This window comes from Bombina bombina, chromosome 9, assembly GCF_027579735.1.
Source record: "Bombina bombina isolate aBomBom1 chromosome 9, aBomBom1.pri, whole genome shotgun sequence".
Taxonomy (NCBI): domain Eukaryota; kingdom Metazoa; phylum Chordata; class Amphibia; order Anura; family Bombinatoridae; genus Bombina; species Bombina bombina.
This window is the reverse complement of record NC_069507.1, coordinates 128,249,337-128,276,127: the sequence shown is the minus strand read 5'-3', so window position 1 is coordinate 128,276,127 and position 26,791 is coordinate 128,249,337. Positions and strand designations below refer to the sequence as shown.

The window sequence follows — 26,791 nt, the reverse complement described above, 5'->3', positions numbered from 1 at the left end:
TAGGAGAAACCATATGGTACCGTGGTGACTGTAGTTAAAGAAAATAAAATATCAGACCTGATTAAAAAAACCAGGGCGGGCCGTGGACCGGACACACCGTTGGAGAAAGAAATTTATCAGGTAAACATAAATTCTGTTTTCTCCAACATAGGTGTGTCCGGTCCACGGCGTCATCCTTACTTGTGGGAACCAATACCAAAGCTTTAGGACACGGATGAAGGGAGGGAGCAAATCAGGTCACCTAAATGGAAGGCACCACGGCTTGCAAAACCTTTCTCCCAAAAATAGCCTCAGAAGAAGCAAAAGTATCAAACTTGTAAAATTTGGTAAAAGTGTGCAGTGAAGACCAAGTCGCTGCCCTACATATCTGATCAACAGAAGCCTCGTTCTTGAAGGCCCATGTGGAAGCCACAGCCCTAGTGGAATGAGCTGTGATTCTTTCGGGAGGCTGCCGTCCGGCAGTCTCGTAAGCCAATCTGATGATGCTTTTAATCCAAAAAGAGAGAGAGGTAGAAGTTGCTTTTTGACCTCTCCTTTTACCTGAATAAACAACAAACAAGGAAGATGTTTGTCTAAAATCCTTTGTAGCATCTAAATAGAATTTTAGAGCGCGAACAACATCCAAATTGTGCAACAAACGTTCCTTCTTTGAAACTGGTTTTGGACACAGAGAAGGTACGATAATCTCCTGGTTAATGTTTTTGTTAGAAACAACTTTTGGAAGAAAACCAGGTTTAGTACGTAAAACCACCTTATCTGCATGGAACACCAGATAAGGAGGAGAACACTGCAGAGCAGATAATTCTGAGACTCTTCTAGCAGAAGAAATCGCAACTAAAAACAAAACTTTCCAAGATAATAACTTAATATCAACGGAATGTAAGGGTTCAAATGGAACCCCCTGAAGAACTGAAAGAACTAAATTGAGACTCCAAGGAGGAGTCAAAGGTTTGTAAACAGGCTTGATTCTAACCAGAGCCTGAACAAAGGCTTGAACATCTGGCACAGCTGCCAGCTTTTTGTGAAGTAATACCGACAAGGCAGAAATCTGTCCCTTCAGGGAACTTGCAGATAATCCTTTTTTCAATCCTTCTTGAAGGAAGGATAGAATCCTAGGAATCTTAACCTTGTCCCAAGGGAATCCTTTAGATTCACACCAACAGATATATTTTTTCCAAATTTTGTGGTAAATCTTTCTAGTCACAGGCTTTCTGGCCTGAACAAGAGTATCGATAACAGAATCTGAGAATCCTCGCTTCGATAAAATCAAGCGTTCAATCTCCAAGCAGTCAGCTGGAGTGAAACCAGATTCGGATGTTCGAACGGACCCTGAACAAGAAGGTCTCGTCTCAAAGGTAGCTTCCAAGGTGGAGCCGATGACATATTCACCAGATCTGCATACCAAGTCCTGCGTGGCCACGCAGGAGCTATCAAGATCACCGACGCCCTCTCCTGCTTGATCCTGGCTATCAGCCTGGGGATGAGAGGAAATGGCGGGAACACATAAGCTAGTTTGAAGGTCCAAGGTGCTACTAGTGCATCCACTAGAGCCGCCTTGGGATCCCTGGATCTGGCCCCGTAGCAAGGAACTTTGAAGTTCTGACGAGAGGCCATCAGATCCATGTCTGGAATGCCCCACAGGTGAGTGACTTGGGCAAAGATTTCCGGATGGAGTTCCCACTCCCCCGGATGCAATGTCTGCCGACTCAGAAAATCCGCTTCCCAATTTTCCACTCCTGGGATGTGGATAGCAGACAGGTGGCAGGAGTGAGACTCCGCCCAAAGAATAATTTTGGTTACTTCTTCCATCGCTAGGGAACTCCTTGTTCCCCCCTGATGGTTGATGTACGCAACAGTCGTCATGTTGTCTGATTGAAACCGTATGAACCTGGTCCTCGCAAGCTGGGGCCAGGCCTGGAGAGCATTGAATATCGCTCTCAGTTCCAGAATATTTATCGGTAGAAGAGATTCTTCCCGAGACCAAAGACCCTGAGCTTTCAGGGATCCCCAGACCGCGCCCCAGCCTATCAGACTGGCGTCGGTCGTGACAATGACCCACTCTGGTCTGTGGAACATCATCCCTTGAGACAGATTGTCCAGGGACAGCCACCAACGGAGTGAGTCTCTGGTCCTCTGATTTACTTGTATCTTCGGAGACAAGTCTGTATAGTCCCCATTCCACTGACTGAGCATGCACAGTTGTAATGGTCTTAGATGAATGCGCGCAAAAGGAACTATGTCCATCGCCGCCACCATCAACCCGATCACTTCCATGCACTGAGCTATGGAAGGAAGAGGAACGGAATGAAGTATCCGACAAGAGTCCAGAAGCTTTGTTTTTCTGGCCTCTGTTAGAAAGATCCTCATTTCTAAGGAGTCTATAATTGTTCCCAAGAAGGGAACCCTTGTTGACGGGGATAGAGAACTCTTTTCCACGTTCACTTTCCAGCCGTGAGATCTGAGAAAGGCCAGGACAATGTCCGTGTGAGCCTTTGCTTGAGGAAGGGACGACGCTTGAATCAGAATGTCGTCCAGGTAAGGTACTACTGCAATGCCCCTTGGTCTTAGCACCGCTAGAAGGGACCCTAGTACCTTTGTGAAAATCCTTGGAGCAGTGGCTAATCCGAAAGGAAGCGCCACGAACTGGTAATGTTTGTCCAGGAATGCAAACCTTAGGAACCGATGATGTTCCTTGTGGATAGGAATATGTAGATACGCATCCTTTAAATCCACCGTGGTCATGAATTGACCTTCCTGGATGGAAGGAAGGATAGTTCGAATGGTTTCCATCTTGAACGATGGGACCTTGAGAAATTTGTTTAAGATCTTGAGATCTAGGATTGGTCTGAACGTTCCCTCTTTTTTGGGAACTATGAACAGATTGGAGTAGAACCCCATCCCTTGTTCTCTTAATGGAACAGGATGAATCACTCCCATTTTTAACAGGTCTTCTACACAATGTAAGAACGCCTGTCTTTTTATGTGGTCTGAAGACAACTGCGACCTGTGGAACCTCCCCCTTGGGGGAAGTCCCTTGAATTCCAGAAGATAACCCTGGGAGACTATTTCTAGCGCCCAAGGATCCAGAACATCTCTTGCCCAAGCCTGAGCGAAGAGAGAGAGTCTGCCCCCCACCAGATCCGGTCCCGGATCGGGGGCCAATATTTCATGCTGTCTTGGTAGCAGTGGCAGGTTTCTTGGCCTGCTTTCCCTTGTTCCAGCCTTGCATTGGTCTCCAAGCTGGCTTGGCCTGAGAAGTATTACCCTCTTGCTTAGAGGACGTAGCACCTTGGGCTGGTCCGTTTTTACGAAAGGGACGAAAATTAGGTCTATTTTTTGCCTTGAAAGGCCGATCCTGAGGAAGGGCGTGGCCCTTACCCCCAGTGATATCAGAGATAATCTCTTTCAAGTCAGGACCAAACAACGTTTTCCCCTTGAAAGGAATGTTTAGTAGCTTGTTCTTGGAAGACGCATCAGCCGACCAAGATTTCAACCAAAGCGCTCTGCGCGCCACAATAGCAAACCCAGAGTTCTTAGCCGCTAACTTAGCCAATTGCAAAGAGGCGTCTAGAGTGAAAGAATTAGCCAATTTGAGAGCATTGATTCTGTCCATAATCTCCTCATAAGGAGGAGAGTCACTATCGAGCACCTTAAGCAGTTCATCAAACCAGAAATATGCGGCAGTAGTGACAGGGACAATGCATGAAATGGGTTGTAGAAGGTAACCCTGCTGAACAAACATCTTTTTAAGCAAACCTTCTAATTTTTTATCCATAGGATCTTTGAAAGCACAACTATCCTCTATGGGAATAGTGGTGCGTTTGTTTAAAGTAGAAACCGCTCCCTCGACCTTGGGGACTGACTGCCATAAGTCCTTTCTGGGGTCGACCATAGGAAACAATTTTTTAAATATGGGGGGAGGGACGAAAGGAATACCGGGCCTTTCCCATTCTTTATTAACAATGTCCGCCACCCGCTTGGGTATAGGAAAAGCTTCTGGGAGCCCCGGCACCTCTAGGAACTTGTCCATTTTACATAGTTTCTCTGGGATGACTAAATTTTCACAATCATCCAGAGTGGATAATACCTCCTTAAGCAAAATGCGGAGATGTTCCAATTTAAATTTAAATGTAATCACATCAGATTCAGCCTGCTGAGAAACGTTCCCTAAATCAGTAATTTCTCCCTCAGACAAAACCTCCCTGGCCCCCTCAGATTGGGTTAGGGGCCCTTCAGAGATATTAATATCAGCGTCGTCATGCTCTTCAGTAACTAAAACAGAGCAGCCACGCTTACGCTGACAAGGGTTCATTTTGGCTAAAATGTTTTTGACAGAATTATCCATTACAGCCGTTAATTGTTGCATAGTAAGGAGTATTGGCGCGCTAGATGTACTAGGGGCCTCCTGAGTGGGCAAGACTCGTGTAGACGAAGGAGGGAATGATGCAGTACCATGCTTACTCCCCTCACTTGAGGAATCATCTTGGGCATCATTGTCATTATCACATAAATCACATTTATTTAAATGAATAGGAATTCTGGCTTCCCCACATTCAGAACACAGTCTATCTGGTAGTTCAGACATGTTAAACAGGCATAAACTTGATCAGAAAGTACAAAAAACGTTTTAAAATAAAACCGTTACTGTCACTTTAAATTTTAAACTGAACACACTTTATTACTGCAATTGCGAAAAAACATGAAGGAATTGTTCAAAATTCACCAAATTTTCACCACAGCATCTTAAAGCTTTGAAAATATTGCACACCAATTTTGGAAGCTTTAACCCTTAAAATAACGGAACCGGAGCCGTTTTAAGCTTTAAACCCCTTTACAGTCCCTGGTATCTGCTTTGCTGAGACCCAACCAAACCCAAAGGGGAATACGATACCAAATGACGCCTTCAGAAGTCTTTTATAAGTATCAGAGCTCCTCTCACATGCGACTGCATGCCATGCCTCTCAAAAACAAGTGCGCAACACCGGCGCGAAAATGAGACTCTGCCTATGCTTTGGGAAAGCCCCTAAAGAATAAGGTGTCTAAAACAGTGCCTGCCGATATTATTATATCAAAATACCCAGATAAAATGATTCCTCAAGGCTAAATATGTGTTAATAATCAATCGATTTAGCCCAGAAAAAGTCTACAGTTTAAATAAGCCCTTGTGAAGCCCTTATTTACAATCGTAATAAACATGGCTTACCGGATCCCATAGGGAAAATGACAGCTTCCAGCATTACATCGTCTTGTTAGAATGTGTCATACCTCAAGCAGTAAGAGACTGCACACTGTTCCCCCAACTGAAGTTAATTGCTCTCAACAGTCCTGTGTGGAACAGCCATGGATTTTAGTTACGGTTGCTAAAATCATTTTCCTCATACAAACAGAATTCTTCATCTCTTTTCTGTTTCTGAGTAAATAGTACGTACCAGCACTATTTGAAAATAACAAACTCTTGATTGAATAATGAAAAACTACAGTTAAACACTAAAAAACTCTAAGCCATCTCCGTGGAGATGTTGCCTGTACAACGGCAAAGAGAATGACTGGGGTAGGCGGAGCCTAGGAGGGATCATGTGACCAGCTTTGCTGGGCTCTTTGCCATTTCCTGTTGGGGAAGAGAATATCCCCACAAGTAAGGATGACGCCGTGGACCGGACACACCTATGTTGGAGAAATAAAGACAGCCAATTCCGCTGAAAAAAATCCTCACCCAAAAATAAAGTTTAAATCTTATAAAGAAAAAAACTGAAAATATAAGCAGAAGATTCAAACTGAAACAGCTGCCTGAAGTACTTTTCTACCAAAGACAGCTTCAGAAGAAGAAAACACATCAAAATGGTAGAATTTAGTAAAAGTATGCAAAGACGACCAAGTTGCTGCTTTGCAAATCTGATCAACCAAAGCTTCATTCCTAAACGCCCAGGAAGTAGAAACTGACCTAGTAGAATGAGCTGTAATCCTTTGAGGCGGAGTTTTACCCGACTCGACATAAGCATGAAGAATTAAAGATTTCAACCAAGATGCCAAAGAAATGGCAGAGGCCTTCTGACCTTTCCTAGAACCGGAAAAGATAACAAATAGACTAGAAATCTTTCGGAAATTCTTAGTAGCTTCAACATAATATTTCAAAGCTCTAACTACATCCAAAGAATGCAATGATTTCTCCTTAGAATTCTTAGGATTAGGACATAATGAAGGAACCACAATTTCTCTACTAATGTTGTTGGAATTCACAACCTTAGGTAAAAATTTAAAAGAAGTTCGCAACACCGCCTTATCCTGGTGAAAAATCAGAAAAAGAGACTCACAAGAAAGAGCAGATAATTCAGAAACTCTTCTGGCAGAAGAGATGGCCAAAAGGAACAAAACTTTCCAAGAAAGTAATTTAATGTCCAATGAATGCATAGGTTCAAAACGGAGGAGCTTGAAGAGCCCTCAGAACCAAATTCAAACTCCAAGGAGGAGAAATTGACTTAATGACAGGTTTTATACGAACCAAAGCTTATACAAAACAATGAATATCAGGAAGATTAGCAATCTTTCTGTGAAAAAGAACAGAAAGAGCAGAGATTTGTCCTTTCAAGGAACTTGCAGACAAACCTTTATCCAAACCATCCTGAAGAAACTGTAAAATTCTAAAAGAATGCCAAGAAAAATGATGAGAAAGACACCAAGAAATATAAGTCTTCCAGACTCTATAATATATCTCCCTAGATACAGATTTACGAGCCTGTAACATAGTATTAATCACAGAGTCAGAGAAACCTCTTTGACTAAGAATCAAGCGTTCAATCTCCATACCTTTAAATTTAAGGATTTGAGATCCTGATGGAAAAAAGGACCTTGTGACAGAAGGTCTGGCCTTAACGGAAGAGTCCACGGTTGGCAAGAGGCCATCCGGACAAGATCCGCATACCAAAACCTGTGAGGCCATGCTGGAGCTACCAGCAGAACAAACGAGCATTCCTTCAGAATCTTGGAGATTACTCTTGGAAGAAGAACTAGAGGCGGAAAGATATAGGCAGGATGATACTTCCAAGGAAGTGACAATGCATCCACTGCTACCGCTTGAGGATCCCTGGATCTGGACAGATACCTGGGAAGTTTCTTGTTTAGATGAGAGGCCATCAAATCTATTTCTGGAAGTCCCCACATTTGAACAATCTGAAGAAATACCTCTGGGTGAAGAGACCATTCGCCCGGATGTAACGTTTGGCGACTGAGATAATCCGCTTCCCAATTGTCTATACCTGGGATATGAACCGCAGAAACTAGACAGGAGCTGGATTCCGCCCATACCAGAATTCGAGATACTTCTTTCATAGCCAGAGGACTGTGAGTCCCTCCTTGATGATTGATGTATGCCACAGTTGTGACATTGTCTGTCTGAAAACAAATGAACGATTCTCTCTTTAGAAGAGGCCAAGACTGAAGAGCTCTGAAAATTGCACGGAGTTCCAAAATATTGATCGGTAATCTCACCTCCTGATATTCCCAAACCCCTTGTGCTCTCAGAGACCCCCACACAGCTCCCCAACCTGTAAGACTTGCATCTGTTGAAATTACAGTCCAGGTCGGAAGAACAAAAGAAGCCCCCTGAACTAAACAATGGTGATCTGTCCACCACGTCAGAGAGTGTCGTACAATCGGTTTTAAAGATATTAATTGAGATATCTTTGTGTAATCCCTGCACCACTGGTTCAGCATACAGAGCTGAAGAGGCCGCATGTGAAAACGAGCAAAGGGGATCGCGTCCGATGCAGCATTCATAAGACCTAGAATTTCCATGCATAAGGCTACCGAAGGGAATGATTGTGACTGAAGGTTTCGACAAGCTGATATCAATTTTAGACATCTCTTGTCTGTCAAAGATAGAGTCATGGACACTGAATCTATCTGGAAACCTAAAAAGGTTACCTGTGTCTGAGGAATCAATCAAGTCGATTCGTATGAGATTCTGCTAAATGTGAAGACTGAGCAAGTACCAAGATATTGTCCAAATAAGGAAATACCACAATACCCTGTTCTCTGATTACAGACAGAAGGGCACCGAGAACCTTCGTAAAAATTCTTGGAGCTGTAGCTAGGCCAAACGGCAGAGCCACAAACTGGTAATGCTTGTCTAGGAAAGAGAATCTCAGAAACTGATAGTGATCTGGATGAATCGGAATATGCAGACATGCATCCTGTAAATCTATTGTAGACATATAATGCCCTTGCTGAACAAAAGGCAGGATAGTCCTTACAGTTACCATTTTGAATGTTGGTATCCTTACATAACGATTCAATATTTTTAGATCCAGAACTGGTCTGAAGGAATTCTCCTTCTTTGGTACAATGTAGAGATTTGAATAAAACCCCAGTCCCTGTTCCAGAACTGGAACTGGCAGAATTACTCCAGCCAACTCTAGAACTGAAACACATTTCAGAAATGCTTGAGCCTTCGCTGGGTTTACTGGGACACGGGAAAGAAAAAATCTCTTTGCAGGAGGCCTTATCTGGAAGCCAATTCTGTACCCTTCTGAAACAATGTTCTGAATCCAAAGATTGTGAACGGAATTGATCCAAATTTCTTTGAAAAAACGTAATCTGCCCCCTACCAGCTGAGCTGGAATGAGGGCCGCACCTTCATGTGGACTTAGGAGCTGGCTTTGATTTTCTAAAAGGCTTGGATTTATTCCAGACTGGAGATGGTTTCCAAACTGATACCGCTCCTGAGGATGAAGGATCAGGTTTTTGTTCCTTGTTGTGACGAAAGGAACGAAAACAATTATTAGACCTAAATTTACCTTTAGATTTTTTATCCTGTGGTAAAAAAGTTCCTTTCCCTCCAGTAACAGTTGAAATAATAGAATCCAACTGAGAACCAAACAATTTATTACCCTGGAAAGAAAGGGAAAGCAGAGTAGACTTAGAAGACATATCAGCATTCCAAGTTTTAAGCCATAAAGCTCTTCTAGCTAAAATAGCTAGAGACATATACCTGACATCAACTCTAATGATACCAAAGATGGCATCACAAATAAAATTATTAGCATGTTGAAGAAGAATAATAATGCTATGAGAATTATGATCTGTTACTTGTTGCGCTAAAGCTTCTAACCAAAAAGTTGAAGCTGCAGCAACATCCGCTAAAGATATAGCAGGTCTACGAAGATTACCTGAACACAAGTAAGCTTTTCTTAGAAAGGATTCAATTTTCCTATCTAAAGGATCCTTAAAGGAAGTACCATCTGCCGTAGGAATAGTAGTATGCTTAGCAAGAGTAGAGACAGCCCCATCAACCTTAGGGATTTTGTCCCAAAACTCTAATCTGTCAGATGGCACAGGATATAATTGCTTAAAACGTTTAGAAGGAGTAAATGAATTACCCAAATTATTCCATTCCGTGGAAATTACTTCAGAAATAGCACCAGGGACAGGAAAATCTTCTGGAATAACTACAGGAGATTTAAAAACCTTATTTAAACGTTTAGATTTAGTATCAAGAGGACCAGAATCCTCAATTTCTAATGCAATTAGGACTTCTTTAAGTAAAGAACGAATAAATTCCATTTTAAATAAATATGAAGATTTATCAGCATCAACCTCTGAGACAGAATCCTCTGAACCAGAAGAACCATTATCAGAATCAGAATGATGATGTTCATTTAAAAATTCATCTGAAAAATGAGAAGTTTTAAAAGACTTTTTACGTTTACTAGAAGGAGGAATAACAGACATAGCCTTCTTAATGGATTTAGAAACAAAATCTCTTATGTTATCAGGAACACTCTGAGTATTAGATGTTGACGGAACAGCAACAGGTAATGTAACAGTACTAAAGGAAATATTATCTGCATTAACAAGTTTGTCATGACAAACAGTACAAACAACAGCTGGAGGAACAGATACCATAAGTTTACAGCAGATACACTTAGCTTTGGTAGCTCCAGCACCAGGCAGCGATTTTCCAGAAGTATCTTCTGACTCAGTTTCAACGTGGGACATCTTGCAATATGTAATAGAAAAAACAACATATAAAGCAAAATTGATCAAATTCCTTAAATGACAGTTTCAGGAATGGGAAAAATGCCAGTGAACAAGCTTCTAGCAACCAGAAGCAATAAATAATGATACTTAAATAATGTGGAGACAATAGTGACGCCCATATTTTTTTAGCGCCAAAAATGACGCCCACATTATTTGGCGCCTAAATGCTTTTGGCGCCAAAAATGACGCCACATCCGGAACACTTTTGGCGCAAAAGAACGTAAAAAATGACGCAACTTCCGGCGACACGTATGACGCCGGAAACAGAAATAAAAATTTGCGCCAAAAAAGTCAGCGCCAAGAATGACGCAATAAAATGAAGCATTTTCAGCCCCCCCGAGCCTAACAGCTCACAGGGAAAAAGTCAAATTTTAAGGTAAGAAAAAAAAAATTGATTTATTCATATGCATTATCCCAAATATGAAACTGACTGTCTGAAATAAGGAATGTTGAACATCCTGAGTCAAGGCAAATAAATGTTTGAATACATATATTTAGAACTTTATAAAAAAAGTGCCCAACCATAGCTTAGAGTGTCACAGAAAAACATAATTTATGTAAGAACTTACCTGATAAATTCATTTCTTTCATATTAACAAGAGTCCATGAGCTAGTGACGTATGGGATATACATTCCTACCAGGAGGGGCAAAGTTTCCCAAACCTTAAAATGCCTATAAATACACCCCTCACCACACCCACAAATCAGTTTAACGAATAGCCAAGAAGTGGGGTGATAAGAAAAAAAGGTGCGAAGCATATAAAATAAGGAATTGGAATAATTGTGCTTTATACAAAAAAATCATAACCACCACAAAAAAGGGTGGGCCTCATGGACTCTTGTTAATATGAAAGAAATGAATTTATCAGGTAAGTTCTTACATAAATTATGTTTTCTTTCATGTAATTAACAAGAGTCCATGAGCTAGTGACGTATGGGATAATGACTACCCAAGATGTGGATCTTTCCACACAAGAGTCACTAGAGAGGGAGGGATAAAATAAAGACAGCCAATTCCTGCTGAAAATAATCCACACCCAAATAAAGTTTAACAAAAAACATAAGCAGAAGATTCAAACTAAAACCGCTGCCTGAAGAACTTTTCTACCAAAAACTGCTTCAGAAGAAGAAAATACATCAAAATGGTAGAATTTAGTAAAAGTATGCAAAGAGGACCAAGTTGCTGCTTTGCAGATCTGGTCAACCGAAGCTTCATTCCTAAACGCCCAGGAAGTAGATACTGACCTAGTAGAATGAGCTGTAATTCTCTGAGGCGGAATTTTACCCGACTCAACATAGGCAAGATGAATTAAAGATTTCAACCAAGATGCCAAAGAAATGGCAGAAGCTTTCTGGCCTTTCCTAGAACCGGAAAAGATAACAAATAGACTAGAAGTCTTACAGAAAGATTTCGTAGCTTCAACATAATATTTCAAAGCTCTAACAACATTCAAAGAATGCAACGATTTCTCCTTAGAATTCTTAGGATTAGGACATAATGAAGGAACCACAATTTCTCTACTAATGTTGTTGGAATTCATAACTTTAGGTAAAAATTCAAAAGAAGTTCGCAACACCGCCTTATCCTGATGAAGAATCAGAAAAGGAGACTCACAAGAAAGAGCAGATAATTCAGAAACTCTTCTGGCAGAAGAGATGGCCAAAAGGAACAAAACTTTCCAAGAAAGTAATTTAATATCCAATGAATGCATAGGTTCAAATGGAGGAGCTTGAAGAGCCCCCAGAACCAAATTCAAACTCCAAGGAGGAGAAATTGACTTAATGACAGGCTTTATACGAACCAAAGCTTGTACAAAACAATGAATATCAGGAAGAATAGCAATCTTTCTGTGAAAAAGAACAGAAAGAGCAGAGATTTGACCTTTCAAGGAACTTGCGGACAAACCCTTATCTAAACCATCCTGAAGAAATTGTAATATTCTCGGTATTCTAAAAGAATGCCAAGAAAAATGATGAGAAAGACACCAAGAAATATAAGTCTTCCAGACTCTATAATATATCTCTCTGGATACAGATTTACGAGCCTGTAACATAGTATTAATCACAGAGTCAGAGAAACCTCTTTGACCAAGAATCAAGCGTTCAATCTCCATACCTTTAAATTTAAGGATTTCAGATCCTGATGGAAAAAAGGACCTTGAGACAAAAGGTCTGGTCTTAACGGAAGAGTCCACGGTTGGCAAGAGGCCATCCGGACAAGATCCGCATACCAAAACCTGTGAGGCCATGCCGGAGCTACCAGCAGAACAAACGAGCATTCCTTCAGAATCTTGGAGATTACTCTTGGAAGAAGAACTAGAGGCGGAAAGATATAGGCAGGATGATACTTCCAAGGAAGTGAAAATGCATCCACTGCCTCCGCCTGAGGATCCCGGGATCTGGACAGATACCTGGGAAGTTTCTTGTTTAGATGAGAAGCCATCAGATCTATTTCTGGAAGTTCCCACATTTGAACAATCTGAAGAAATACCTCTGGGTGAAGAGACCATTCGCCCGGATGCAACGTTTGGCGACTGAGATAATCCGCTTTCCAATTGTCCATACCTGGGATAGAAACCGCAGAGATTAGACAGGAGCTGGATTCCGCCCAAACCAAAATTCGAGATACTTCTTTCATAGCCAGAGGACTGTGAGTCCCTCCTTGATGATTGATGTATGCCACAGTTGTGACATTGTCTTATCTGAAAACAATGAACAACTCTCTCTTCAGAAGAGGCCAAGACTGAAGAGTTCTGAAAATTGCACGGAGTTCCAAAATATTAATCGGAAATCTCACCTCCTGAGATTCCCAAACCCCTTGTGCCGTCAGATACCCCCACACAGCTCCCCAACCTGTAAGACTTGTATCTGTTGAGATTATAGTCCAGGTCGGAAGAACAAAGAAGCCCCCTGAACTAAACGATGGTGATCTGTCCACCATGTCAGAGAGTGTCGTAAAATCGGTTTAAAGATATTAATTGAGATATCTTTGAGTAATCCCTGCACCATTGGTTCAGCATACAGAGCTGAAGAGGTCGCATGTGAAAACGAGCAAAGGAGATCGCATCTGATGCGGCAGTCCTAAGACCCAACATTTCCATGCATAAGGCTACCAAAGGGAATGATTGTGACTGAAGGTTTTGACAAGCTGATATCAATGTTAAACTTCTCTTGTCTGACAAGGACAGAGTCATATACACTGAATTTATCTAGAAACCTAAAAAGGTTACCCTTGTCTGAGGAATCAATGAACTGATTGGTAAATTGATCCTCCAACCATGAACTTGAAGAAACAACACAAGTCGATTCGTATGAGATTCTTCGAAAATGAGAAGACTGAGCAAGTACCAAGATATCGTCCAAATAAGGAAATACCAAAACCCTATTCTCTGATTACAGAAAGAAGGGCACCGAGAACCTTTGAAAAAAATTCTTGGAACTGAGGCTAGGCCAAACAGTAGAGCCACAAAACTGGTAATGCTTGTCTAAAAAGAGAATCTCAGACACTAAAAATGATCTGGATGAATCGGAATATGCAGATACACATCCTGTAAATCTATTGTAGACATATAATGCCCTTGCTAAACAAAAGGCAGGATAGTCCTACAGTAACCATCTTGAATGTTGGTATCCTAACATAACGATTCAATAATGATAGATCCAGAACTGGTCTGAAGGAATTGACCTTCTTTGGTACAATGAAGAGATAAAATAAAACCCCAACCCCTGTTCCAGAACTGGAACTGGCATAAATACTCCAGCCAACTCTAGATCTGAAACACATTTCAGAAATGCTGAGCCTTGCTGTGTCAACTGGGACACGGGAAAGAAAAGAATCTCTTAGCAGGAGGCCTTAACTTGAAGCCAATTCTGTACCTTTCTGAAACAATGTTTCTGAAACCAGAGATTAAGAACGGAATTGATCCAAATTTCTTTGAAGAAAACGTAATCTGCCCCATACCAGCTGAGCTGGAATAAGGGCCGCACCTTCATAGGTACTTAGGAGCTGACTATAGGTTTCTATAAGGCTTGGATATATTCCAAACTGGAAATAGTTTCCAAACTGATACCGCTCCTGAGGATGAAGGATCAGGCTTTTGTTCCTTGTTGTGAGGAAAGGAACGAAATGATTATTTACCCTGGAAAGAAAGGGAAAGCAAAGTTGACTTAGAAGACATGTCAGCATTCCAAGTTTTTAATCCATAAAGCTTTTCTAGCTAAAATAGCTAGAGACATATACCTGACATCAACTCTAATGATATCAAAAGATGGTATCACCAATAAAATAATTAGCATGTTATAGAATAATAATAATGCTATAAAATTATGATCTGTTACTTGTTGCGCTAAAGCTTCTAACCAAAAAGTTGAAGCTGCAGCAACATCCGCTAAAAATATAGCAGGTCTAAGAAGATTACCTGAACATAAGTAAGCTTTTCTTAGAAAAGATTCAATTTTCCTATCTAAAGGATCCTTAAATGAAGTACTATCTGCCATAGGAATAATAGTACATTAGCAGGAGTAGAGACAGCCCCATAACCTTAGGGATTTTTGTCCCAAAAAACTCTAATCTGTCAGATGGCATAGGATATAATTTGCTTAAACGTCTAGAAGGAGTAAATAAATTACCCAAATTATTCCATTCCCTGGAAATTACTTCAGAAATAGCATCAGGGAGATAAAACACTTCTGGAATAACTACAGGAGATTTAAAAACCTTATTTAAACGTTTACATTTAGTATCAAGAGGACCAGAATCCTCTATTTCTAATGCAAATAACACTTCTTTAAGTAAAGAACGAATAAATTCCATCTTGAACAAATACAAAGATTTATCAGCATCAACCTCTGAGACAGAAACCTCTGAACCAGAAGAACCATTATCAGTATCAGAATGATGATGTTCATTTAAAAATTCATCTGAAAAAAAGAGAAGTTTTAAAAGACTTTTATGTATACTAGAAGGAGAAATAACAGACATAGCCTTCTTAATGGATTTAAAAAATAAAATCTCTTATGTTATCAGGAACACTCTGAAAATTAGATGTTGACGGACAGCAACAGGTAATGTAATAGTACTAAAGGAAATTTTATCTGCATTAATAAGTTTGACATGACATGCAATACAAATAACAGCTGGAGAAACAGATACCAAAAGTTTATAGCAGACTTAGCTTGGTAGCTCCAGCACTGTGCAGTGATTTTCCTGTAGTATCTTCTGACTCAGTTGCAACGTGGAACATCTTGCAATATGTAAAAGAAAAAAACAACATATAAAGCAAAATTGATCAAATTCCTTAAATGACAGTTTCAGGAATGGGAAAAAAATGCCAGTGAACAAGCTTCTAGCAACCAGAAGCAATAAATAATGAGACTTAAATAATGTGGAGACAAAAATGACGCCCATATTTTTTAGCGCCAAAAAAGACGCCCACATTATTTGGCGCCTAAATGCTTTTGGCGCCAAAAATGACGCCACATCCGGAACGCCGACATCTTTGACGCAAAATAACGTCAAAAAATGACGCAACTTCCGGCGACACGTATGACGCCGGAAACGGAAAAGAATTTTTGCGCCAAAAAAGTCCGCGCCAAGAATGACGCAATAAAATGAAGCATTTTCAGCCCCCGCGAGCCTAACAGCCCACAGGGAAAAAAGTCAAATTTTTGAGGTAAGAAAAAATATGATAATTCAATGCATAATCCCAAATATGAAACTGACTGTCTGGAAATAAGGAAAGTTGAACATTCTGAGTCAAGGCAAATAAATGTTTGAATACATATATTTAGAACTTTATAAATAAAGTGCCCAACCATAGCTTAGAGTGTCACAGAAAATAAGACTTACTTACCCCAGGACACTCATCTACATGTTTGTAGAAAGCCAAACCAGTACTGAAACGAGAATCAGTAGAGGAAATGGTAAATATAAGAGTATATCGTCGATCTGAAAAGGGAGGTAAGAGATGAATCTCTACGACCGATAACAGAGAACCTTATGAAATAGACCCCGTAGAAGGAGATCACTGCATTCAATAGGCAATACTCTCTTCACATCCCTCTGACATTCACTGCACGCTGAGAGGAAAACCTGGCTCCAACTTGCTGCGGAGCGCATATCAACGTAGAATCTAGCACAAACTTACTTCACCACCTCCCTTGGAGGCAAAGTTTGTAAAACTGATTTGTGGGTGTGGTGAGGGGTGTATTTATAGGCATTTTAAGGTTTGGGAAACTTTGCCCCTCCTGGTAGGAATGTATATCCCATACGTCACTAGCTCATGGACTCTTGTTAATTACATGAAAGAAATAAGACTTACTTACCCCAGGACACTCATCTACATGTTGTAGAAAGCCAAACCAGTACTGAAACGAAAATCAGCAGAGGTAATGGTATATAAATAAGAGTATATCGTCGATCTGAAAAGGGAGGTAAGAGATGAATCTCTACGACCGATAACAGAGAACCTATGAAATAGACCCCGTAGAAGGAGATCATTGAATTCAAATAGGCAATACTCTCGTCACATCCCTCTGACATTCACTGCACGCTGAGAGGAAAACCGGGCTCCAACCTGCTGCGGAGCGCATATCAACGTAGAATCTAGCACAAACTTACTTCACCGCCTCCATAGGAGGCAAAGTTTGTAAAACTGATTTGTGGGTGTGGTGAGGGGTGTATTTATAGGCATTTTGAGGTTTGGGAAACTTTGCCCCTCCTGGTAGGAATGTATATCCCATACGTCACTAGCTCATGGACTCTTGCTAATTACATGAAAGAAATTAGGCACTCTCCCTCTTCACTCCGGAGTTGTGAGGCCTTCCTAAGCCAAAATAGGTGTCTAAAATTATGCCAGGCGTGTAAAACCCCTAAAAAGTGTTCCAAATATGATAAACACTTGTGCAAACATCAGATTATATTAAAAAATAATCGATTTTACCCATAACAGTGTCCACCAGTGATTTAAGCCCTGTAAACTAAGCCATCCTTCTATACCGAGTCTCAGAAAATGGCTTACCTTTCCACATGGGGATTTCTATCAGTCTTCTAGCATTACCAGGTCTTGTTAGAAAAAAATGACTGAGCATACCTTAAGCAGTTAAGCCTGCAAACTGTTCCCCCCAACTGAAGTTCTCTGGTATTCAACAGTCCTGTGTGGGAACAGCAATGGATTTTAGTTACTGGTGCTAAAATCATATTCCTCTCAGCAGAAATCTTCATCACTGTTCTGCCTCAGAGTAAATAGTACAAACCGGCACTATTTTAAAATAACAAACTCTTGATTGAAGAAATAAAACTACAAATCTAACACCACATACTCTTTACCACCCCCGTGGAGATGCTACTTGTTAGAGCGGCAAAGAGAATGACTGGGGGGGCGGAGCCTGAGTGGAGCTATATGGACAGCTTTGCTGTGTGCTCTCTTTGCCACTTCCTGTAGGGATTGAGAATATCCCACAAGTAAGGATGAATCCGTGGACTGAATACACAATGTAAGAGAAATGAGTGCAATACACGCAGGATGGGCTTTGCAGTCTCCAGCTGACTGATATAGGTACTCGCTCCTTTCGATGGGGACTTGAGTGTGATGACCTTTCAACAAATAAAAAAAAACACAGGGCTTCCCATAGTGCAGATAAAACTTATGTCAGAAAAGGCTCACGCAGTCTGAAGATATGAAATGGGTACTCACATTTGTGTCAGCATGAGGAGTTTGTGCTAGCAGGGCAGGCTGGATTTTGTAGACTGGAATTTTATTTTCAGTGCATTCTTGTGCACATTTATTTTATTTATCACTGAGATAACTGCACCATGAGGTGCTCTTCTTTATCCTCTCTTGTAATAACAGGCTGTCTATATTGGCTTAGAAACAGGCAGAAATCTAGAGGTTTCAATGTTATAAAGTATGTTAATATATCAAAGTTGGCTGTGCAAAGCTGGGGAATGGGTAGTAAAGGCATTAACTCTCCTTTTTAAACAAAAACAATTTTAGTGTAGACTGTCCCTTTAAATAGATGAATAATACATATTGCAATGATTTCTATTAAATGGATTTTATTTCTTAAACTTCATTTGAACAGAGTCCATTACTTCCTGTTACAGCCCTACAAGGAGGCTGTGCTCTCTACAGGAAGCTTATCTAGCAGTTGGTTTAGGATTAATAGACTACATAAACAGGAAGTCAGATTTGCTCATGTTCAGTTCGACTCTTATCAAATTGTGGGCGGAAGCTACAGTAAGAAATTCTAAGTGCTAATTTTGCAAGAAAACAAAGTTGTTTACTGTTTTATTTACACAATCTGTTTCTTTTTAGGTTTACTTTGATTTAACATATTTGTTTTTCTACCAAAGGAGTAATGTTTTAAAAGGGACATGAATTCATGATTCAGATAGAGCATGCAATTTTAAACCACTTTCAATGTACTGCTATAATCTCATTTGCTTTGTTCACTTAGTATCCTTTGCTGAAAAGCATAGCTAGGTAGGCTCAGGAGCTGCTAACTGGTGGCTGCACATATATGCCTCATGTTATTGGCTCACCCATGTGTATAGCTATATCTTCAACAAAGGAGATAAAGAGAATGAAGCAAAATAGATAAAAGAAGAACAATTGTATTCTCTATCTGAATCATGAAAAAAGGGTTTCATGTCCCTTTAAATGAAAAAATTTCATTATAAAAAAACACAACATACACAAAAACATATGTCAAAAGCATTAACATGTCCACACTTCTGAGATCTGCATCTATCTGCACTTTACCAAGTTAAAATAAAAACAGAATTTATGCTTACCTGATAAATTATTGTGATGTATCAAGTCCACGGATTCATCCTTTACTTGTGGGATATTCTCCTTCCCAACAGGAAGTGGCAAAGAGAGCACACAGCAGAGCTGTCCATATAGCTCCCCCTCTAGCTCCACCCCCCAGTCATTCGACCGAAGGTTAGGAAGAAAAAGGAGAAACCATAGGGTGCAGTGGTCACTGTAGTTTAAACAAAAAAACTACCTGACTTAATAGCCAGGGCGGGCCGTGGACTTGAAACATCACAAGAAAAAGTAATTTATCAGGTAAGCATAAATTCTGTTTTCTCTTGTAAGATGTATCGAGTCCACAAATTCATCCTTTACTTGTGGGATACCAATACCAAAGCTTTAGGACACGGATGAAGGGAGGGAACAAGACAGGTACCTTAAACGGAAGGCACCACTGCTTGTAAAACCTTTCTTCCAAAAATAGCCTCCGAAGAAGCAAAAGTATCGAATTTGTAAAATTTGGAAAAAGTATGCAGCAAAGACCAAGTCGCTGCCTTACAAATCTGTTCAACAGAAGCCTCATTTTTAAAAGCCCATGTGGAAGCCACTGCTCTGGTAGAATGAGCAGTAATTGTTTCAGGAGGCTGCTGGCCAGCAGTCTCATAGGCCAAACGGATGATGCTTTTCAGCCAAAAGGAAAGAGAGGTAGCGGTCGCCTTCTGACCTCTCCTCTTACCAGAATAGATAACAAAGAAGTTGTTTGTCTGAAATCCTTAGTTGCTTGTAAATAGAACTTTAAAGCACGAACCACATCAAGATTGTGTAACAGACGTTCCTTCTTCGAAGAAGGATTAGGACACAGAGAAGGAACAACAATTTCCTGGTTAATATTCTTATTAGACACAACCTTAGGAAGAAAACCGGGTTTGGTACGCAAAACTACCTTATCTGCATGGAACACCAGGTAAGGTGAATCACACTGTAAAGCAGATAACTCAGAAACTCTTTGAGCAGAAGAGATAGCTACCAAAAACAAAACTTTCCAAGATAAAAGCTTAATATCTATGGAATGTAAAGGTTAAAACGGAACCCTTTGCAGAACTGAAAGAACTAAATTCAGACTCCATGGCGGAGCCACAGGTCTATAAACAGGCTTGATTCTGACTAAAGCCTGACTAAACGCTTGAACGTCTGGTACCTCTGCCAGACGTTTGTGTAAAAGAATAGACAAAGCAGATATCTGTCCCTTTAAGGAACTAGCTGATAATCCTTTCTCCAATCCTTCTTGGAGAAAGGACAAAATCCTGGGAATCCTAACCTTACTCCATGAGTAACCCTTGGATTCAAACCAAAAAAGATATTTTCGCCAAATCTTATGGTAGATTTTCCTGGTGACAGGCTTTCTAGCCTGAATCAGGGTATCAATAACTGACTCAGAGAAACCACGGTTTGATAGAATTAGGCGTTTAATCTCCAAGCAGTCAGACGCAGAGAAATTAGATTTGGATGTTTGAAAGGACCCTGTATTAGAAGGTCCTGCCTCATTGGCAGTGTCCATGGTGGCACAGATGACATGTCCACTAGGTCTGCATACCAAGTCCTGCGTGTCCACGCAGGCGCTATTAGAATTACCGAAGCCCTCTCCTACTCGATTCTGGCAACTAGACGAGGGAGGAGAGGAAACAGTGGAAAAACATAGGCCAGATCGAAGGACCAAGGCGCTGCTAGAGCATCTATCAGCACCGCCTGGGGATCCCGGGACCTGGACCCGTAAAGAGGAAGCTTGGTGTTCTGACGGGACGCCATCAGATCCAATTCTGGAGTGCCCCATAGCCGAGTCAGCTGGGCAAATACCTCTGGGTGGAGTTCCCACTCCCCCGGGTGAAAAGTCTGACAACTTAGAAAATCCGCCTCCCAGTTGTCTACTCCTGGGATGTGAATTGCTGAGAGATGGCAAGAGTGATCCTCCGCCCACCTGATTATTTTGGTTACTTCCATCATTGCTAAGGAACTCCTTGTTCCCCCTTGATGATTGACATAAGCTACAGTCGTGATGTTGTCTGACTGAAATCGGATGAATTTGGCCGCAGCTAGCTGAGGCCATGCCTGAAGCGCGTTGAATATCGCCCTCAGTTCCAGAATGTTTATCGGGAGAAGAGCTTCTTCCCGAGACCATAAGCCCTGAGCTTTCAGGGAGTCCCAGACTGCACCCCAGCCCAACAGACTGGCGTCGGTCGTTACGATGATCCACTCTGGTCTGCGGAAACACATTCCCTGAGACAGGTGATCCAGAGACAACCACCAGAGAAGAGAATCTCTGGTCCCCTGGTCCAACTGTATTTGAGGAGACAAATCTGCATAATCCCCATTCCACTGTTTGAGCATGCATAGTTGCAGTGGTCTGAGGTGTATCCGTGCAAAAGGGACTATGTCCATTGCCGCTACCATTAGTCCGATTGTCTCCATGCACTGAGCTACAGATGGCCGAGGAATGGAATGAAGAGCTCGGCAAGTAGTTAAGAGTTTTAACTTACTGACCTCCGTCAGAAATATTTTCATTTCTACCGAGTCTATTAGTGTTCCTAGGAAGGGAACTCTTGTGAGGGGGAGAGAGAGAACTCTTTTTGATGTTCACCTTCCACCCATGAGACTTCAGAAAGGCCACTACAATTTCCATGTGAGACTTGGCTCTTTGGAAAGTCGACCCCTGAATTAAGATGTCGTCTAGATAAGGCGCCACTGATATGCCCCGCGGTCTTAGAACCGCCAGGAAGGACCCTAGCACCTTTGTGAAAATTCTGGGAGCAGTGGCCAACCCGAAAGGAAGAGCCACAAACTGATAATGCTTGTCCAGAAAGGCAAACCTGAGAAACTGGTGATGATCTTTGTGGATAGGAATGTGCAGATACGCATCCTTTAGATCCATGGTAGTCATATATTGACCCTCCTGGATCATTGGTAAGATAGTCCGAATGGTCTCCATTTTGAATGATGGGACTCTGAGGAATTTGTTTAGAATTTTGAGATCCAGGATTGGTCTGAAAGTTCCTTCTTTCTTGGGAACCACAAACAGGTTTGAGTAAAAACCCAGCCCTTGTTCCGCAATTGGAACTGGGTGAATCACTCCCATTGTATGAAGGTCTTCTACACAGCGTAAGAACGCCTCTTTCTTTGTCTGGTCTGTAGACAAACGAGAAATGTGGAACCTTCCCCTTGGAGGGGAGTCCTTGAAATCTAGAAGATATCCCTGGGATACAATCTCTAAGGCCCAGGGATCGTGTACGTCTCTTGCCCAGGCATGAGCGAAGAGAGAGAGTCTGCCACCTACTAGATCCGGTCCCGGATCTGGGGCTACCCCATCATGCTGTCTTGGAGGCTGCAGCAGGCTTCTTGGCCTGTTTACCCTTGTTCCAGCCCTGGTAAGGTTTCCAGGCTGGCCTGGGTTGTGAAGCATTACCCTCTTGCTTTGTAGCAGGGGAGGATGAAGCGAGGCCGCGCTCCTGAAATTCCTGAAAGGAACGAAAATTATTTTGTTTGTTCTTTATCTTAAAGGACTTGTCCTGAGGGACAGCATGGCCTTTTCCCCCAGTGATTTCTGAAATAATCTCTTTCAATTCAGGCCCGAAGAGGGTCTTTCCTTTGAAAGGGATGTTCAAGAGTTTGGATTTTGACGACACATCGGCCGACCAGGACTTTAGCCATAGCGCCCTGCGCGCTAAAATGGCAAAACCTGAATTCTTTGCCGCTAACTTAGCTAGTTGGAAAGCGGCATCTGTGATAAAAGAATTAGCCAGCTTAAGAGCCTTAATTCTGTCCATAATGTCCTCATATGAGGTCTCCGTCTGGAGCGCATCTTCCAGCGCCTCGAACCAGAAAGCAGCTGCAGTAGTTACAGGAACAATGCACGCAATAGGCTGGAGAAGAAAACCTTGTTGAACAAAAATTTTCTTAAGTAAACCCTCTAATTTTTTATCCATAGGGTATTTAAAAGCACAACTGTCTTCAATTGGTATGGTTGTGCGTTTAGCAAGTGAAGAAACAGCCCCCTTCACCTTAGGGACCGTCTGCCACGAGTCCCGCATGGGGTCAGATATGGGGAACATTTTCTTAAAAACAGGCGGGGGAACAAACGGAATACCTGGTCTATCCCACTCCCTAGTAACGATATCCGCAATCCTCTTAGGGACCGGGAACACATCAGTGTAAACAGGAACTTCTAGGTACTTGTCCATTTTACACAATTTCTCTGGAACCACCAAAGGGTTGCAGTCATCCAGAGTAACTAATACCTCCCTGAGCAATAATCGGAGGTGTTCTAGTTTAAATTTAAAAGCCAACGTATCTGAATCTGTCTGAGGAGCAACCTTTCCCGAATCGGAAATTTCTCCCTCAGACAGCCCATCCCTCGCCCCTACTTCAGAGCGTTGTGAGTGTATATCGTATACGGCTACTAAAGCGTCAGAATGCTCAGAATCTGTTCTTAAAAACAGAGCTATCACGCTTTGCAGGTAACACGGGCAGTTTAGATAAAAACACTGAGAGGGTATTATTCATAACTGCCGCCAAGTCTTGCAAGGTAAAAGAGTTAGACGCACTAGAGGTGCTAGGCGTCGCTTGAGCGGGCATAACTGGTTGTGACACTTGGGGAGAGGTTAACGGGCTAACCTCATTACCTTCTGTCTGAGAATCATCTTGGGCCACATTTTTAAGTGCAACAATATGTTCTTTAAAGTGTATAGACATATCAGTACAAGTGGGACACATTCTGAGAGGGAGTTCCACCATGGCTTCTAAACACATTGAACAAGGATTTTCCTTGGTGTCAGACATGTTTAACAGACTAGTAGTAAGACAAAACAGGCTTGGAAATCACTTTAATCAAGTATAAACACACTTTAAAAAAAAAACGTTACTGTACCTTTAAGAGATAAAAAAGGCACACAATTTTACCAAACAGTGAAAAATGCAGCAAACTTTTCAAAATTTTTACAGTTTGTACCTAAAGCATTAGTAAGATTGCACCACTAGCAATAAAAACGATTAACCCCTTAATGCCCAAACCGGATTGACAGTAAGCCAGCAACCGGTTAAAAAAGCTTCAGCACCTAGCCACAGCTCTGCTGTGGCCCTACCTGCCCTTAGGAACCAGATTTGTGGGGAAAAAGCTTCTTATAGGCCCTCAAACTGCAGCAGGACCCTCCATGTGAAACAGCCTGAACTTCTAGTCAAATAAACTGCGCATCTGAGGCGCGAAATTAGGCCCCTCCCACCTTACTCCGGTGCTGTGAGGCCTAAAGAAACACTCCTAAGTGTTTTAATAATAGCCATGTGGGTAACAACCCCTGAAAGAAACCCAAAGGAACCTTCAAAGTGTCTCAAAAAACGATATTTTTCAATAAAAACCGTTTGCCATTAAGTAGTATCAACCAGCATAAACTAGCCCTGTTATGTAAGCTTGCAATTCTGAATACAGCTTACCCTTCCCTCATGGGGATATTAACGGTCTTTTCTAGTATTATCACAGTCTTGTCTAGAAATAAATGACTGAACATACCTTATTGCAGGCTAACCTGCAAACCGTTCCCCCCAACTGAAGTTCTCTTGTACTCCTCAGTCCTGTGTGGGAACAGCAGTGGATTTTAGTTACAACATGCTAAAATCATCTTCCTCCCTGCAGAAATCTTCATCTCCTATCTGCTAGAGAGTAAATAGTACACACCGGTACCATTTAAAATAACAAACTTTTGCTTGTAGAAAATAAAAACTACAATTCTAACACCACATTCACTTTACCCTTCCGATTGCTTAGAGCCGGCAAAGAGAATGACTGGGGGGTGGAGCTAGAGGGGGAGCTATATGGACAGCTCTGCTGTGTGCTCTCTTTGCCACTTCCTGTTGGGAAGGAGAATATCCCACAAGTAAAGGATGAATCCGTGGACTCGATACATCTTACAAGAGAAACTAGGACTAAAACATTTCACTCTGAAAACAACTTTGAAAGAGGTCCAGCAACCTAAAACCATGATGCATGCGCACCTTACTAGCTGCACAGCCATGTCTGCTTTCTGGCCAAATAACACTCTTCATGGTGTGATACAAAAATAAAAAGGGCTCAGTTATCTAGCAAGAGTCTTTCTGTTAATATACCAGTAATCTCTTAAACCGACTATTGGGTTCTAATATTTTGCTTTACCTTTAATCAAGAATGTTATTGAATCATTTAGGGTCATTCTAGTGAAGAAATAAAAAAATGAGCCATTTTGTTAAAGCATTTTAAACATTTTTTTCTTTTACTGTCACAAGTTTAATAAATGTTGTGCTCCCATGCCCCTTCTGATGAGGATAAAGATTAGCAAATGAGAATTAGACATACATGTGTATGCTCCAATCACTGATCTTTTTCTTATCTGAAGCATAATGATGGCATTCTAGAGGTACAACTTTGACTATGTGTTTAACCATTTTGAAAGAGTCAAACACATTTGTTAAAAATGTGGGGCCAGATTACGAGTGTTTGCATGCAAGAGATATCTGGCTTTCGTGTTAGTTTGCACGCAGATTAAATTGCGCCCGTATAACAATTTTAAAGTAAATGCAATCGCTTGAGCGCAATTCAAGTTAATGCTTGTCGGGTTACAGCGTACTCAGAGCTGTGGTTAACAGTTTTGCAAAAAAAAAAAAAAAAAAAAAGTGTCACAAAACGCATCAAAAATACATTACCAAAGTACAGTTACACTCATAATAACATCTATTAAAAATTATTGTGAAAAAAAATTGAACACAAAAAGTTATAAGTGCTCAAAGATGTGAGATCTCAGATGTTTTAAAAAAAAAAAAAAAAAAAAAAAAAAAAAGGCAGGCAAAGGGCTTTAACATTGAGATCTCTTCATGTCGGGGTTAGCGCGTGAATAGGGCGTTATTGCGTTTGCGATATTCTGATTGTGCTAGACCTAAACTGTTTGCGCTCGTTGGGTTAGCACGAGCGTGCTAACTTTTTACTTTCAACTTGTAATACAAGCGCAACCAGACGCGCGCAAAAAGTTTACTTCTAGCGCAATTAGCGCTCTAGCTTCCCTCATAATCTGGTCCAAAATGTATATGTATGTATGTATGTATGTATGTATGTGTATATATATATATTTTATAATTTTTTTATTTTTTTTTAAAACATGTTCCTCATTTTACTATGTTTGTCAAAATAGAGAATAATCTTTTCCCCATACACGCGAATGCCCCTATAGGTTTGTGACCATTTTTAAAATATGGCCTATGTTATACTGCTGGTGAAAAAAAATTAACAGGCTGTCAAGGGTTCATACTTGTTCTTCTGAAGTTCTTCCAGATTAGATGCATTCCATTCAGACCCCTGAAAAAATAAAATAAAGAGTGTGAGGGAGAGTTTTAAAATTAAACTAATCAGTTTCAATAAATATCTACATTCAGTGACAGCTCCATGAACCTTCCTCATGCTCCAGTTCCATATATTATTATATTCTTAAATATACAAGTAGGTACACTCAAGTGATTATAACTAAGCTTTAAAACAAATCAAGTGTTTCACACAACAATGTTCTACCACCAGTATTTGTGGCAGGACTTGAAATAGAGCATGACAAAAATGATGTTGTGGAAGGGGAAAGTTAAGTCAACTAGCTTGTCAAATGGGCAGAAAAAATAAAATCCTTTAGTAATGATATAAAACATAGAAACCAACGCCTAGATTACGAGTCTTGCGTTAGCCTTAAAAAGCAGCGTTGAGAGGTCCCAGAAGAAGAGGATGCTCCGCGTCGGCTGGCTTGAAGATGGACCCGCTCCACCCCGGATGGATGAAAATAGAAGATGCTGCCTGGATGAAGACTTCTGCCCGTCTGGAGGTCCTCTTCTGCCCGGATCGGATGAAGACTTCTGTCCCTCTGGAGGACCACTTATGCCCGGCTGGGTGAAGACGTCTCAAGGTAGGGTGATCTTCCAGGGGTTAGTGTTTATTAAGGGGGCATTGG

General features: G+C 41.2%; 1 protein-coding gene across 1 annotated transcript in view; it reads right to left on the bottom strand.

Annotated features, from left to right (window-relative positions):
* SSH3 (slingshot protein phosphatase 3) overlaps positions 1 to 26,791 on the bottom strand; it is a 199,536-nt gene that overhangs the window by 86,897 nt on the left and 85,848 nt on the right. The window contains exon 10 of the mRNA XM_053692361.1: positions 26,111 to 26,157. Coding sequence (XP_053548336.1) covers positions 26,111 to 26,157 — 47 coding nt within the window. The remainder of the gene's footprint in view (positions 1 to 26,110; positions 26,158 to 26,791) is intronic.